We start from the raw sequence: 17640 nt of genomic DNA on the forward strand, positions 1-17640 counted from the left end.
ACAAAACATTTATATGTTTTTATATGTATATATAAAATTACATATAAAAATAATTACATGTCTGAGTCTTATCTTTTTATTCCATTTACCCAATGTTTTCTGTGCTACAGATGGAAAGATCTTTCCTTATAAAATAATTCTGGGCCCAGAGGTGGAAATCAATGTGGGGAAAAAAAAGGAATAATGCCTAGAGAACACTCAAGAAAGGGATTAATTTCGCCTCAAGGGGTGTGGCTGATTATGTTTTTCAAAGATGGCCATAACTGTATCTCCCATCCTACAGGCTCTTCCTCAATGTGGCCTTTATACTCCTTTATCAAGAAATGGGTTTTATTTCTCCACTTCCTTGAATCTAGGAGAACCTGTGACAGACTTGATCAATAAAATGCAGTAGAAGTGACACTCGAGCTATTCCCACACATAGTCCTTACTGGCCTAGAAGCTTCTGCTTTCTGCCTTTCGGAAGCCCGTGGTCATGTAAGAAGAGTAACTCTCTGGAGGCTGCCATGTGTGAGAGGCCCGAGCACATAGACAAGCCACATGCAGTAGCTCCAGGCAAGAGCTTCAGCTGAGTTCTTCAATCACCAACAGCCAAAACCAACCGTCAGGTATGGCAGTGTGCCGTCTTGGACACCCTGCCAGTCAAGCCTTCAAATGGCTGTAGCCCCAACCACATGACAGTCCACCCAGAATTCTGAGGCAAAGTAACAGATTAATATTTCAGGCCACTAAGTTTTGGGGTGCTATGTTACACAGTAGTGGATAACCGGAACAGAGGGATTGGTTAAAAGCTTCTTGGAGAAGATTACTTTTGAGTAGAGCTTTGAAGGTTGCAACTATTTTGACACTTAGAGAAGAGGCAAGTTGATAAAGACAGTGAATCCTTTTGGAAATATAAAAACAACTTTCAAGAGACATACAAAAATTATTATTCTGAAAAATATTTATAATTCCTAAGTTTTACAAGATTTTTGGTTAGGCACTGGTCGAATCAGGACCTGAGTATCAGCTTTTAAATAAGCCCACCCATAGTTTCAGAGAGACCTAGGTGTCATCTACCCTAGGCTACAAGCATTCTCCAGAGGACATGTCAGCAAGCCACAAGCCCACCTTTCCCCTGAGCCCTCCCCTCAAAGAGGCCCCAAAACCCTGGCCATAAAAAGCCTCTTGACATGTTAGAGACCCTCTTTTTTCCTTTGTTCTGCTGGCCAGGACAGGGGGGCCCTTTCAGGTTCAGCAATAAACCTGCTTGGACTGTTGAGTTTGCATCCCCTTTTTTCTTTAATCTATCCCCTCTTTTTCTTTAATCTATCCCCTCTATCCCATTCAGGCATTAAAAGTAACCCAAAGATAATACACAATGGCTGAGTTCACAGTCCTGTCTGGGTCTTCATTTGTTTCAAATATTATTTGTATATTTATTCAACACATACTTACTGATTTTTTTCTATGTGCCAGCTATGTGCTAGGAATATGACAGAGAGCAAGATATGCCCAGGCCTGTCAAGGGTATTACAGTCAGTCATAACACAGGAAGTTCAGCTAAGAGCGAACCTAAGAGAGGAAGGATCGTTAACCCAAATGTTGGGGTGTGGAGTTAGGGTGCGACTTCTCAGAAAAAAAAAAAAAAGAAATCTAAGCTAAGATTAAAAGAATGAATAGAAGTCAGCCATATAAGGGTGGGGTGGGTCAGGAGGAAGAAGATTCTACTAGAAGTATGTGATAAAGGCTAAAAATAACTCCTAGAAAGAATGAAACAGAGAAATCTGATTAAAGAAATAATAGTAATTATGCACAATGCTCACGAAGTGGTTGTTATGTACCATTCACTCTGAAGAAGGTGCTGTTATTGTCTTCTTTTCAGGTATGGAAATTGAGGCACAGAGAGGTTAGGTGGGTCACCTAAGGTAACACAGCTAGTGAGTGCTAGAGTTAGTGTCGAGATACAGATGGATACAGTCTGGTTCCAGGATGTGAGCTCCTCATCAATAAATTAGAGATCTGACTGAATAGCATTGAAGATATAGTTGAAGATGGATATGAAGAATTTATAGTGGCACCAAGACGTGAGGCTATATTTTTGATTCACAGTGCTGAACCAGCTGGATTCTAGGTGGAGAAAGAAAACCACCAGAATCGAGCAGGATGGGATTTGGCTATGTGGATGGGATGGAAAGCGAGGAGTTGATGATCAGTTGGAATGATGGTCAGTGACAGAAGGCAGTATAAGGAGATGACACAAGCCTCAAAGGGTTTGCGTGGACAGATGGAGACTCACAGGGCAGGGAGTTGTGGTGTAAGTAGGAATACCTGGCAACCCTGTTTTGAGATTCTTGAGCTTCAGAAGGCTGCAAGGTAGTCTTTGATCTTTGGTTTAAGTTAAGGCCAGGAGTTCAAGGAGGGATTCAATGAGTAAAGTGAAAGCCCTGGGAATTTTTTTCCCATGAAACTGGGATCCAGAGGCCCTGTGAAGACTTGGGGAGGGAGGGCAGCAATGAGGAGGTGAGTTGGGAGAGAGGAGCCAAAGAGTTGGAGAAGCACCCATCTGGGAGAGGAGACTTGACCAGAGGAGCTCTGAGATGTGAGGCCTGGAAGGTTCTCAGCAGCTCCAGTTGGGGTTGGGGCTGAGGAGAGGGCCTTGTACCTGCTCAATGTTCAGGGTCTATTAGTCAGACCAGGTGCAGGCACAGGAGCCCTACCCTCTTTTATTTCCTCCACACCAGTATTCACTCCTCTGCTCCAAGGCATCTTAGCCTCTAATCACTTACATAATTATTTTTAAAAAATCTAGTGGTTCAGGACTTGCGTCTCCTCTTGCCATTCAGTGATACCATGAGCCCCTAACTTTTTTTTCATATTATTCCACCTAGGCAGACTGGTGATGGTTATTTAAAACCTTAGTCCCTATTTAAACCAGTAAGTGTATGGAAAGTTTTCAAATTTAACTTTTGCAAAGCAATTCACATATTTAATATACTGGGAGGCCAACCAAGATATCCATGTTCAATTATTTTGTTATAATAAATATGCCAGGGTTGGGGGTGTAAGCAGAGCACGGAGGATTTCCAGGGCATCGACAACACTCTGCATGCTACCCTGACAATGAGTACATGTCATTACACATCTGTCTGAACCCATGAGTGAACCACAGTACAAACAACAGACTCTGGGTGATGCTGTGTCATGGTAGGGAAATCAAACATAGCAAATGTACAGCTCTGGTGGGATGTTGAAAATGGGGCAGGGTGTGTGTGGGAAATCTCTGTACCTGCTCCTCGATTTTGCTGTGCAACTTGCACTGCTCTAAAAAAATAGGCATAATAAACAAGCCAACCAACCTACTATGTTTTCCCATGTAGTCATTTCTGAAATTATGAGCATATCACTTGTCGACACTCGGTGTGTCTGATCAGATCATTTTACTCCCTCATTCGGAAGCGACTTCACCTTCTATGACTATTGTCATTTTCCTGGCAGTGACCAAGCTGTCTGAGCTAAAGGTATGGCCTGATATCTGGCACAGAAAACTGTGTGTCTCAACACCTTTCATCTCCTCCTTCGCTCCTTTCCAGCGGCATCCTGGAGTCCAAGTTTCACTGATCACAGCTCCTTTGATTTCACTGCAGGTGATTTCCTCGTGTCAAACATGAGCATCTTCTTAGAACTCTTCCTTCCTTCCCCACTTTCCTCCAAATTATGAAAAGTTGCCTGTCTGTGTTCCTTTGGCTTGTGTGTTGAAGAAAATCTTGGAAAGGCAGTAGTAGTGGTAAGTTTGTATCAAGAAAAAGAAAAACAATCAGCTTACAGTGAAGTCCATACAATAAAGTGAATTTCTTCCAAAAGCTAAATTGCTCTACAGCATTTAGAAAAAAATAAAGAAGAGATTAAAGGCTAAATAGCTGAAGTCTCACTGAAGGAAAAGAAAAAGGTTTGTGAAACTCCCCTTTCTTCTGCAGTGTTACAATTCCAGAAACCAGAACAGGGGGAGGATATTGAGGAGGGACCACCAGGGTCAGGAAAGTTGGTTTGAGGCAGGAGGAAGTAATTTAGAAATGGCTCTTAACTAAGTGGGAAAACAGGCCAGGGAGGGAGCGAGTAGGACAGGCAAGCTATACTCTAAACAGCAGGTGGTCAGTGCAGGTCTCATGCAGGGCCATCATCTAGGAGTAGAGCAGCAAGAAATCCATTCCTCCACTTCCTGGAAACTCAGCTATAGCAAACGAGCTCTAACAAACTGAGGACAAACTTGAGTCTCAGGGACTCTGTTCAGAATTGCTCCATTCTAGCCACTGGCGGGCCACCTGTCTACTGTCACAGGGTTGCATTCCTTTTCTTAACCGAAACTGATTCCAGGACTGGGGAGAGGAAGCTACTTTGGGTGGAGATTCAGCTCCAGTCCTTTCTGAAGTTGGCAGTGTTGATCCCTGGCCTTCCAACACATCTCATATGTTCACCAATCGAATGTGCACCAATATGGGATGGGGGGAGAAAAAGAACCGCTGGTGGTATGGACACAATAGGATGAAATATAATCTAAGTTCATGAAAATATTAAATGTTAAAGAGGATGAGGACCAGTTGGATCTCATGCATTGCTCAAAATTATCTCATCAAGTAGAATTTTCACATATATGATGAATCAACAAGTTCTCTTCATGGCATATACCCTAGAGATATTCAAAGAGGTAAATTGCCATAAGATTCACAGCAGCACTTTTCAGAACTAAACAGACAAACAAAAATACTGGAAATAGCCAGATGGAAGGGACAGAGGAATGGACACATAAACTATGGTGCAGTCACAATAAAATGCAGCAGAATGAATATATTAGTAATTCTGCACGTGAAAAGAATAAGTTCCAGGTGATTTGTACTGTATGACACACTTAAAAGTAATGACAACTAAAATTGTACCATAGATACATGCATATATATAATTTCTAGAAGTTTTCCCATGCAGCCATTTCTGAAATTATGCAATAGCATATAAATGTATATATGCATAAAACACACACACACACACACACACACACAAGCAAAGGAATGATAAACACAAGCTTCAGGGCAATGCTTTTAACGGGTGGGCAGTAGCAATGACAGTCATTGGCAATATGTTAATTCTCATGTTGAGTGGTGAGTCCCAAGCCACTGCTGCCACTTATTATTATTAATAAACCAACAAGCAAAAAAGGTAAGGAAAAATGTCTTCTCTAAGACCTGTCATAATAGTTGTGTCCTGAAATAAAGATTATGACAATTCCAATTCTGTGTAACTAGGGTTTGCGATAAAACTAAAAGAAAAAGAAACTGGTCAGTTTAGCTGGAAGGATTAATAATGCGATCAGTAAAGTATTCTTTCAACTCTAACTTTATTTCCCTTTCTTGCTTTCTGTAAAATGTGCTCCATTGGGAATAACTGTCAGTAATTTCTAACTTCCTGGAAGAAAGGCTAACAAGACATGAAGATATAAAAGGAAAAGAAAATGTGTGCACACCATTCTGAGCCTACTACAGACTGTTGGTTGAGGCGCAGCTGGTTCCTGAGCACAGTGGGGATGGGGTGTGGGGGTAGTGAAAGGAGAGAAGAAACAGGCAGGGTAAGACAGCAGGGAGCAATCCACAGCGTTCACCAGGTGCCTTCTTGGCATTAAGACTTGATAGAGATAGGACAGTTCTGTTAAGAACACGGACAATTATAAAAAGTGTCTGTTTTAAGGCACCAAAAGAGCACAGTGAAAAACAGTTTTGGTCATAAAATAATTTGTAAATTAAAAGTTTTATTAAAAATTGGTCTAGTCTGTTTGCGAATAAGCAAAGCTCAGAGGAGATCCTTTGGTTATATGTAATTATGGATTTACCAGTTTAGGGTTCTTTCTTTTTTTCCAATTTCTTTTTGTTTCCTCTTACCTCCTTCTTTAAGGGTTATGTGTTTTGATCCCACCCTGGCCCATTTATACTGATGCCTAACTTACCAATTTGAAAATACATAATTTGAAATTTTCTTTTATATAAATACTGAGGTGTGCCTCTAGGGTTTAGCTGCTGTGGTTTTACGTAATAGGATACGCTAAGTTTCTGCTGGTTCCCATGTGGCCTGTCCACGTGTACTGCTCAAGTGTCTGATGATAATGAGAAAACTGCACCTTTTAATTTACAGATGCTGACCTTCACAGGAAGGGGCATCATGATTATAAAAATTTCATGCATTTTATGCCTCTTTATTGTAATGTGCTTGAAATGAAATGATAATGTAATGTTAAACATGTGTCAACTACTTCTGACTTAATGAAGCATATAAAACTCTTCTGAAGAATCATAGGTGTTTCTGAGTTTGTCACCAGACTTTTTAAAAGTCTGTTTATACCTCCTTATCATGGAAACTGGTATCTCAAGAATTCGATCTTTGAACATAGTAAGAAGAATGAGCTGTTAACTACACCTACTGTGAATAAGCACATAAAAATGCCTTCATACTTTGTTAGTAACTATTACCTCGGCTAGAACTGCACGTTATGCCAAATACTGTTTGATCATTTACACCTACCCAGGGCTCTCTGACCTGCATCATCTGGAGTTGGTCTCCCAGGCCAAGAGTAGTCTGATTTTCCCTCCCCTGATGATGAAAAGATGAGCGTCCTCCAGGCCTTCCCTGGGAGTTCTTAGAAAAGCTTATTCATGACTTTTCCTCTACTTACATCCTTCTCCTGAACGTCATCTCTGGCCTCTGAACCTCTCTCTATCTGGGTGTCTTACAAACATCTCCATCTCAACATACCTCAAATTCAACTTATTCTCATCCCAGGTACTTCAAAGCCTTCTCCTCCTGTATTCTACATCTTAGAGAATGGCAACTCTGCCCACTGGTTTCCCCAACCAGGACACTTCAGAGGACATTTAGCACCCTCTCTACCTGCCAGTATTTAATTAGGCAGCAAGTCCTATTGATTACTCCTCTTGAATCTCTCTCAAAATACATCTCCCACCCATACCCCAGTCCGCCTTACATGCAGCTCTCATCTTTCACCCGGACCACTGCAACAGATTTCTAATTATCCTCCCCTCCCAGTCTCCACCTATTCAAGCCATACTCTGAATTAGAGCTAGGTATTTTGTAAGACAGAAATTGGATAATGCATTTTCTGACTTAAAGTCCTTTATTAGCTCTTCCTAAGTCTTCAGGAAAAAGTCCATAGTTTCAACATGACAAGAAAGATTCTTAAATGCAACCGCAGCCTGACTGCTCAGCTCCTTGCCTGCTCGCCCCTGCTCTGGCTGTAAGGGCACAACCAAGCTACTGTAGATTCCCTGAATATGTTGTGCAGTTCGACACTACTTGTGCAGTACTTTTGCATATAATGTTCCTTTGCCTGAGCTATCTGTTTCTGCCCTATCTGGGAAACATTAGCCTTCTTTCAAACCTCATCCTCAGTGCAATTTTTCTTGATGCCTCTCCTCCTCCAAAAGGTTTTTTTGCCTTTTCTTCCGTAACTCCACAGATGTATATATGTGTCTTAATGTCTCTCAAAATGAATTGAGTTCCTTACATCCCTGTCTGACTTTCCCACCAGGCTGTGAGTGCTCAGAGAATAATGATATTTATGTGGTTTGTATTTTATCACTCTTTTTATTTCTGGTACGAACCACAATACCTGATACTTAGTAAGAACTCAGTATTCTTTTTATTAAAAAAAATAGAAGATACAGATAAACATGAAGGAAAAAAGTAATCTCCCACAATCTTACCACCTGGGAGATCCAGTGCTAACATTTCCCATGTATATAAAACACGGTATTTCTTTTAAAAATGGCAGCAAGTATGTTTTATTTTATGATTTCATATTAAAAAATGAATAATATACTGTGAATCTATTTCCATGTCAAAAATATTTTAAATCATAATGTTTAATAATCATGTTACATTTTGTTTCATATAATGCTCTTGTATTTGGACATTGAAGGCATTTTAATTTTTTGGATATACACAATCATATGGAGCACACCCACTTCCTTCGACGAAATGGTCCACCAAAGGGCAAGTCTTAGTGAAAAGCACCAAGCCTGCCTGAGAAACTCCTGAGACCCACACCATCTCTCTACCTTCCCCGTTGGCTCTTGAGCCTCAGTACTGGGGAGGAATAAAGATAACTGGGGAATGGGGAAGGAGAGAGAAGACAGTCTGCAATTAGCTGCAGGGAGGGTTTTGATAGCCTAGAGTAAGGGAGGAATTTGTCTGATCACCTTTGGTTTTGTTTATGGAATAGTTGCAAAGCTTGTGAAAAAGATTGAGAGAGTGAGTGGGGCAAGATTATTTTTATAAGGTTTTGCTGTGGGTTTTGAAAGTAGTCCAGATTTGGTGTTCCTGAGAGACTGTGTTATAGATTCTTCTCACTTTTCATTCCTCTTAGGTTGAAGGGCAGCTGTTCTCTAAATGCAATGCCTTGCTGAGGCCAGCTCAAGAATAGCTCCTGTTACTTTCTGCAATTCCCCCATATTTTAAAGACTATTAATATAAATATTTTTCAAATTGTCTTCCAGAAAAAAGTACCAGTTTAGGTTACCATCCACAGTCTGTAAGAATGCTGTAGTCTCTTTGAGTGGACAGATTGAATAGGTGGGTGGACGGATCTGAATGGACAGATGCACAAACTGAGAGTGTTTGGGGACAAATGAAGAGGAAAGAAAAACACATCTTTGCAGGCAGCTAACAAGGCTTTGAGCTGTTGAAAGTTATTGGAACCGTTGTAGTTACAGCTCACCAGGTACTAAATGAAGTAAACTCTGAGGGATGAGTTTTCTCAGTTATGTGGGTAAAAGTGGGATGTATCAGGCATCTTAGCAGTCCATCAAGGAGCATAAAGAATCTCAAAATGTTAGATAAACCTGGTAGAGAAATACAGATACATGAGCAAGAGATCAAAAGAAAACTTGTTTGGTGAGAGGAACTGGAGCATAAGCAAAATACAAAAGACTGAGGAAAGCTAGCAGAGTAAAATCAAAGCTGGTCCTGGATATCAAGCAAATTCAGGATGACCTCTACAGCGGCAGAGAGATCCACCCTCCTCCTGTTTGTAAAAGGAGCTGGATAATGAGGGTTTTCCTTATATAAGGTTCACTGCCTGGTGAGTAGAAAACAAGAATGGAGTGAATGGAGTTTTGTTTACTTCAGTACAATAAAATAAAAATAAGAATAAAGGCTAATAATAATTAAGTCCTTTCACTCAGTTTAACTCACTAACATTTGCATAAAATAAAAGTATATACCCTGAACCAAGCTATATATACACCATGACCCAAAATTATGAGATTTTATGCCTGGGATATATACTTTGTGTCTAGGTTATTTACTTTGGGGGAAGTGAAAATTCCAGATAACATTTGATTTCTGCTTTTATGTAGGCCACATTGAGAACAAAGGAGAGATCAGTGAGTGAGGAAGTATGAAATAGAAACAGTAGAATTGTAGAGTCAAAAGACTTACAGGCTAATTTTAGCCCAAGATGAAACAGAGGCCCAGACAGAATAAGACCTCCTGGGTTGGCAGCTGCTTGCAGACCCTCCTACACTCACTCCATCTCCTCTCTGCCTCGTGCTGCTTCTAACCCCCAAGCTGAGGGAAGAGTGAGTGGTGAGGTGGAGAGGGCCTAAGAGAGCAGGGAGGAACCCTGTCTAGGGCTGCAGTAGCATCCAGGCCATGTGAGCCTATAAATCTGTGACAGCATCTAACATCTATCGTTGTGAGACATAACCTCTCAGAGTCAAGGCCAAGCTGCTTCAAGGCAATTTCATCAGCAGAGGCCACTAACTTGATTTCACTACTGGGGGCAGGGCACAATTATCAGCAGAAAGTCATAAAATGCATGAGTGTCCTTATCCTGATGTTCTGAAAGACTTTACCCTCTAAATATCTCTTAATGGAGAATTTCGCTGGGCCAAACACACGGAGAATGGGGCTGCTTGTCAGCCGGGGAGACAGAAGAAATGCTTCAGTAAGAGCCTAACATCCATCGCCGGCGTGTATGCCAGACGCCTGGACAGGCTCTGCGACCGACGGCCATGGAGGAGCCTGGAGTGCTTAATGGTCCTTTCAGCCAAGGTCCTTGGCATCGCCCAAAAAGTGAGGGCTCAAGTCACTGTCGCTGCCACCAGGAGGGCCTCCTGGCTCTGAGCATCCCCATCACACTGGAAACAGTCCCTGGAAGCAGCATTTCTGATTCCCAAGGGCCTGAGTACTGACACAGCTCCAGATACATGGACAGGAGAGGTCGCCTCTCTTCTGACTTCTTGGACTTGCCACTTGGTGAAGAAGAAACACTAAGTGATGCAGCTCGGATGCCAGTTTCTCCCCAAGGCTGACTTGGTAGAACTGGAAAACTTCCCCTGCCAAATGCCTTCCAGCCTGCAAAGGAGAGCTTGTTCTTTGCATCCTTTTGTGAGTTAGTCCTTTGAAGGCCCCAATTCCTCACGCCACCATTGTGATGAAAAACACTTGTCTTTCTCTTAACTGCCCACGACTTCCAAGAGCTCCATCCCCACTTTGCTCTGAAAGCAAACTCATGCACACAGGATATGTGTGCGTGGCGTGTTTCACAGTACAAGGCCCTGGGACCACCGTCATAAAAGGGAAGGGAGCAGGACCCGAAGATAAGATAACCTCTAGACTAAAAACACTTCTCTGGGGGATAAACTCTGCACATTAACAACGTTAATAGAATGCAGCTAGCGATGATGGCAAACAAAACCCAGGGCCTTTACAGGAGGGGAGCGGCCGCCCTTCCAGCTCCCAGGACGGTGGGAGGGGTGGGGAGCAGTGCATCACACCGCTGGAAAATGCCTGAGTCGAGTCCTCAGCCATAAATGCAGCGGTTTTCCCACATATCCAGATTCATGTTTTTGTAATACTGTGTTATCATCCTTTCCTACTCTCCCGGTTACACTTTCACCAGTTCGTGATCATGCTTTACAGTTTCCATCACCTTTAGTTCCCTTATTGATTCATCTGTTGATTCCTCTGACCTCTTTGACTGAACATGTCTTCAAACAACAGAAATCAACTGGTTTGCCCCAGGATCAGATGATCGCTAGGGCAGAGCAAGGACAGATTCTTAGGGTGACTTTTCCCCAGGGGGGTTACCACTGAGAACAATGAGGCAGACTCACGTTACTCTTGGGACTTCTGAGTAAAGCTTCTCCATTTTCCCTAAGGGCCAGGGAGAGCCTTTAAAATGTTAGTTAGGATACAACCCCATGGGGAGGAAAAGAACAGAAAAGGTGAAAAAAAAACGTAAGGAAGAAGATGGGCGAGAAAATACTTTGGTCCTCTGTGTATTTAATTGAACCTTCTTGAATTGCTTTAGTAATGCTTTTTTCATAATATCCTCAATATTCAAGATTTCATCTGTTATGAAATGTCCTTCATATCCTTAAAAATTTTTTTTCATTCTTCCCATTCATTTAGTTATCAAATACTACCTAAATAATAACATGAAGTAATGTTAAATCTGCTGCCAGCCACTGGAATACATTGGAAATTTATATCCTAGTTGGACTAGACATTTAATAAATGGGTAAAAAACCAAAAGCAAACATAGAATAAGGGGGAAGGGGAGGCTAGGCAAGTAGATCGGTTCTGTTCATGTACGGCCTTTGGTAAAGAGTTTGAAATTGTTTTTGCAATGGGAATCACTGGAAGCTTTTAAGCCAAGAGTGATAATGATCAGACTTAGGTTTTAAAAGGGCGCTCTAGCTGCTGTATGGAGAATGAGCCGTCTGTGGATGAGAGCAGACGCTGGAAGACCCTGAGCAGGTGGTTACAGACCGGGGTGAGGGGTGATGATGGCCTGAGGCGGATGGTGGCAATGGCCGGAGATGACAATAGATTTTGGATACCAACCTCTCCCGGTGGAGTAAAAGTGGAATGAAGGTTGTCATAAAATGAGAAAAGGAGACAATGATGATCCCAAGGCAAGGGCCTGAGCAGTAAGAGGGGCAGAATTCCTTTGTGGAGGAGTTTTAGTTGCCTCTTAACACTTGGATATTAATTTATGTCTTTTATTTTCTAGCACACGTATGTGTGCCCAGACAATGAAGTGGTTCCATGATGAAGTTTAAATGTTATTCGGGAAGAAGCCCATCCCACATTTTTTAATGCCTTCCAAAATCTTACCCCCAGTCACATATTTGTTACCCCCTCTGGGTTCCCATGAGATATTTTAAGCGATGTCCCTGCTGCCACCCTACTTAGTCCAAGTCTTGGACAAACACAACAGTCTCCTAACTGCTCTATGTTGTCTTCTTAAAATTTCTCAGTCCTTCTCAACATAATAGCCTGAGGAATCTTTAAAAGTCACAATTTACTTTCCTGCTTAAAAATCTCCCGTGGCCTCCCATTGTGCTCAGAACAGCTCAATCAGCTTGCTGCCCTCTGAGATCTGGGAAGCCGGGCTACCTCGGTACCAACCCCCACCCCCGCCCCAGCCACTCCTGCAGCATTGTTCTTTCTGCCTTTCTGTCTGCACCTTGGCCGAGAGCCAGCTCATTATCACCCCAGGTTTCTCTTCCTGGGCTCATTCCACTGTAAATGCTTTCTGTAGCCCTGTCCCTGGGTGCCCCTCCTCAGGCGCGCTGTTCCTGACCACACTGTGCGTAGACCCCCCACTGATACCCTCTATACAGCATTAGCCTGCTTGCATGCCTTTATCAGGCTTACCTCTCACTGAAATTTCTTATTTGCTGCCTTCCCCAGTCTTTCTCCTTCCTGAAATGCTCACCTAGGAAGGATGTTGGCACACAGCAAGCATGCAATAACATTTTGTTGAATTCATGAATTCTCATGTTATGCAAAATTTTGATAAGACTTGGATTGAAGCCTGGTATGAAGAAATGACTATATACGTCATATGCACTGAGCAAAATGACATGTGATTGACTTCCTTTGCCATCTTGAAATTTAGAACCAGAGATGTTAGAGGAACTGTCATAGTACTTTTTGGGAAAGACAGTAAGGAAGGCAGGACAAAAAACAATATTAGCATGTACTAGATAAATATATGTATGAGATTTAGATACAGCCTGGAACAGTGGCTGGCACATATTAGGCCCTTAATACATTTTGGTTGAGTAAATGGATGAATGCATACCTGCAAAGGGGCTGAAAGCCTGCAAGTGATGCTCATAGTGCTTATCTGTCACTGAAATTACTTATTTGCTGTCCTCCCCATTGTGTTTCTCCTCCCTGAAATGCCAAAGATAAAAACACAATGATCAAACTTTAACTAATGGGATATTTTAATTCCAAAATAGGAGTTGTGTTGAGAGGAGAAAAATACAGTTTACCTGAGGCAGCCCTCTGTTAAACAGAACTAGGTTTGGTGGGGGACACGGGAAGGAGGAGAGACACCCCCCCCCCCGCACTTGCTCGGTGTGGGGGTGGGGGGGAGGCGGGGAAGGGGAACGGCCGCATGTTCATCTCACGGGCCTGTAAGGGGAACATGCTACTCCAGCCCCTTCTGGCTCCACTGGAACCAGCCAAATGAGATAGGAGACCAAATAGGTATAATTCCCAATTAACTAGTGAACATCCAATGTGATAATTTTGCATCAGCTTCATGTTTCTTGGCCCTTTTATTCTGATCAGACGGTATACACTGAGTTAGTAACCAAAGCAAAGCAAACATTCTGGCTACAGTGACTGTTTACGTTAATGTCTGTTTTCAAAAGCACAGCCAGTTTGGGATAAATCAAATTCAATCTGCTCTATTTCTGTTTTTAAGAACTGTTAAACTAAAATGACAAGGGAAAAAAGACACTTTTGTATCGACTGGATAAAATACCTTTCCTAGAAAAGAGCAAATTAAAACTAATACCGTATTTCAAATGCATGTTTTTAGATATCAGAAAAAAAGCTTCACAAGAAAGTGAATAATCCACACAGGTGATTAGTAATAATCATTAAGAGTAATGATAATTAACATAATACCACTAGGAGGCATAAGATGTCCAAACAGATTCTTACCAAGCCACCACCAATGACAGCTATCTTTATTCTTTGAATGTCAGATGGATCCATAATTGTCAGTGTTTCTTGTAACTGCTGTAGCTTCTGTAGGAGAAAACTGTCTCCTACACACTGACCTTCCCCAGTCTTTATACTCTAACGCCCAGCATTTGTGAGCCAGTAGCAATGTTGGAACAGGGCTGATTTCCCTTGAACTTAGAGGACAGGGTTTAACCCATTAGTAGCCGCAAGTACCATCAGCTCAGCTTTAAGAGAAAGGGATTTAGCAATTCCCCAATTTGGAAAAATCCAGCCAAGTGAAAACATTCAGGTTTATTTTACCTGTAAGACACGGAATGTTTTTCAAAGCACAGTCTTCTGGCTTTTCTTCTTTTTCTATAGCGTGTATTTTTACTTTCATTTTCATTCATGCTTAACCATGAGTAAAACCTTTTTCCTCTAAGTCCAAAGCACCTTATACTTCTCTCCGAGAGTAAGGCGGCATGGTTTCCCTAGAGATTGTAGATTATTCTTGTTCAGAACGGCAGGAATGTTACCTAGAGGGTCCTCATGGACTGTCCTTAGCAGACTACCAGGGAAAAAATTGTTTTTGTCTAGTTATTCTCCTGAGCAAGAGTTGTAATTTGTGACTGACCATACTTCCTCTTTTTTGCTTCGGATGTTAGAAACCTTAGAATCTAAGTTTGTGCATTAACAAAAGGGGAGATGGTTAATACCGTGCTTCTCGGAAACTCACTCCTGGCTTCATATCACCTCTCCACTTTTGTCTTTTTGCACTCCATTTTAAATGCGTCTTATTTGTTTTCTGCACACATTTGTGTATTGAGTTTTTTTCCCCCTCTGGAACATGAGGCGTAAGATAAAGTAAGAACATCATGAGGACGCGATCTCATTCCTGGGGAGGGCATGGAGAACGCTGAGGGGTTTGCCCTGGTGAGAACTTGAGTTCAACATCATTGTATAGCGACCCCTTGTGGAAAAGTGTGGTTAGAGCGGCCGGAAAACGTTTTGTTAGGTATTTTAATTTATTCATTTTGAATAGGTAATATCTTCGTGTGGTATGAAATTTAAGACACAAAGGGTACACAGCCGGCCATTCTTCCTCTGACCCTGTCGCCTGGTCCCCCATGTCTCCTGCCCAGAGACAACCGCTGTTTCGGCGTTGGGTTACTCTATTCCTCAAGGCTTTTGGCCCTCTCTCTCCCCATCCCTCCCTCCCTCTCTTTCCATATGTAATAGCACATCTTAGGCCCTTTTCCACACCCTATTTTTTCTTCTTGTAGTTAGGGGAATTCGTCATTATCAATATATAGACAGAACTGTCTCTTTCCTTTTTTAAAAATTATGGGCTGTAACACAAAGAAAGACACAAGGACAAGAGGGACTCCACTCAGGAACACGTCTCTGTGGTACGACATGCACCTAACTTGAAGACATCCTTAGCCTCATGGCTGACCAAACACAAGTTTTAGGTTAACTTGACCTGTGATGACTTACTATTCACATTCTTTTTTCCTAAAAGCCTCTGTCTTAAGAAACTTATTGACTAACAGACTGAGATTATAAACTGATGTCTGTTAAACATCAAACTAGTGCCTCACTGAAGACAATGGTGTGAAGATAGCAAGAAAGAGCAGTCATTGTCACACCTTGGAACCCCTGGGTCTGCAAAGGCTGCCTTTCTAAACTCCACACCCCCCCTTTCCAGGGGTCCTGATTTCTCTCTTTCCATGGCTCCCGTGGATGTGAGCTGTCTCTAAAAGGCTTCTCCTGCTTGCTTCCTTTCCATTTCCAGTTCCGTGTTCATTTCTGTAATACTGAAACTCAAGAACCTGATCTTGGGCTTCTGGTAACACCAGAAACCCAGAATCTTCATGTGTGCCTTGCCTAACACCCTCCTTCATAGAGGTAACTGCCATCCTGACTTTATCACTTCCTTGCTTTTATTTATAACTCTACTGCCATACATGCATCCTTATAATAGTTGAGTTTTGCCACTTTACTATAAATAAATTCAGGCCTTTTATTTCCCCTTTGCAACTTGCTTCTTTTTCTCAATATTATGCTTCTTAAGATCCATCTGTGTTGTTGGATGTAGTTCTAGTTCATATTCTATTTTTGATAGGCATTTGGGTGTTTCCAATTTTTTAATATTACAATACTGCTGTCATGACCAATCATATATACATACAATGTAGTGCACATATGTGTGAGTATCTCTAGATTTCACATGCTGTTTATGCCTATTTTTAACTTTCCTAAATAAGCCAAAGTTATGTTCCAAAGTATTGTACTTCCACTGGACACGTGGACTTCCTAGGTTTTGCAGATCACTGAGTTTGTCCTCTATCTTGTTGGCATTTTAATTTGCACTCTTTGTTGACGAAGTTGAGCACCTTTTACTGTTTATTTGCCATTTGCTTTACTTCTTTTGTGTAGTGTCTGTTCAGGGCAGAGGTCCAATAAGGACATACTGGTGATGGAGGAATGAGGGTGGAAAATCGAAGAAGCAGTTTCCTTGGGAGGCTGTAGAATCTGGCACATTTGTGGAAGAAATAATTTTTTTCTAGGGGCATGGGGAGAGTGTTTGTTAGTTTTCTTGTTAATTTTAAGATTTTTGTTTTTCATGGTTATTGAACATGCACATTGTTTTAAGAATCAAAAAGTTCTATGAGGCATTTGACATACACAGTAATCTCTCTGCCTCTCTGCCATCTGTCTCTGCGCAGATCCACCATCCAACTCCAGGAAATCCAACTCCACATTTCTAAATAATGTGCCAATATTATTATTTATTTATTTGTTATTATTATTATTTCTTGGCTTTTTTAGTTTGTGGTTTTAGGTCATGACTTCACTATCAAAGATGAGAATTAATATTTTTCACCTCATTATTTTTAATATCATTATGACATGTTTTATTAGACCAGTGTTCAATATTTTATTTATTACAACTATGCCCATTAAACTTTCTTAATGGTTATTCTTCCTAGCCTGCAAAATACAACTGTTTTCATTTCTCAGTTTAATAATTGTCTTGTGCTGTGCTGAATTAAGACATCACAAATTCAATCCCCAAACTCTCTCCAATCATCTATGTCTTGTATGAATACATTCAAGGCTTTAGATAGTTTATATTCTTGAAGAAATGTCACCTGAAGGCTCCAATTTGCTCCAGTCTGGGGGGTTGCTCCCTGTGTTGAGTGCAAGCTGTCATACGTTCACCTGGGGAATTTTCCATGTCTTTGTTGCTGGTGTTGGAGAACCAATTTTCCAGAGCTCTTGACTTCCTTTCTTGGCTTACTTTCTAGTTATGGTGGAGCACTTTCTCCAGGGGTTTTCCGAAAATGGGTAGATGGGAGGTACATTTTTTGAGACTTGCCCAGGTGAATATATTTTTTTATCCTAATCTCACACTTGGCTAGGTATAGAATATTAAGCTGGAAATAATTTTCCTTCAACAATTTGAAGACATCAATCCACTGACCTCTAGTTGCCAATGTTGCTGTTGAGAAGTCATTAAAATTGCTACTGATCCTTTGTATTCAGCTTATTAATTTTTCTCTCTGGAAGCTCTTCTCTTTGCTCCTAGTATTTTAACATGTCTTGATGACATGATTTGTTCTC

General features: G+C 41.4%; 1 protein-coding gene across 1 annotated transcript in view; it reads right to left on the minus strand.

The window, feature by feature from the left end:
* The window catches only part of KMO (kynurenine 3-monooxygenase), a 40198-nt gene extending 26058 nt beyond the window's left edge, over positions 1 to 14140 (minus strand). The window contains 1 exon segment of the mRNA XM_036918428.2: positions 14011 to 14140. Coding sequence (XP_036774323.1) covers positions 14011 to 14064 — 54 coding nt within the window. The 5' untranslated portion in view covers positions 14065 to 14140.
* Positions 14141 to 17640: the final 3500 nt, after the last annotated feature.

The sequence above is a fragment of the Manis pentadactyla genome, chromosome 9 (genome assembly GCF_030020395.1).
Source record: "Manis pentadactyla isolate mManPen7 chromosome 9, mManPen7.hap1, whole genome shotgun sequence".
Lineage (NCBI taxonomy): Eukaryota > Metazoa > Chordata > Mammalia > Pholidota > Manidae > Manis > Manis pentadactyla.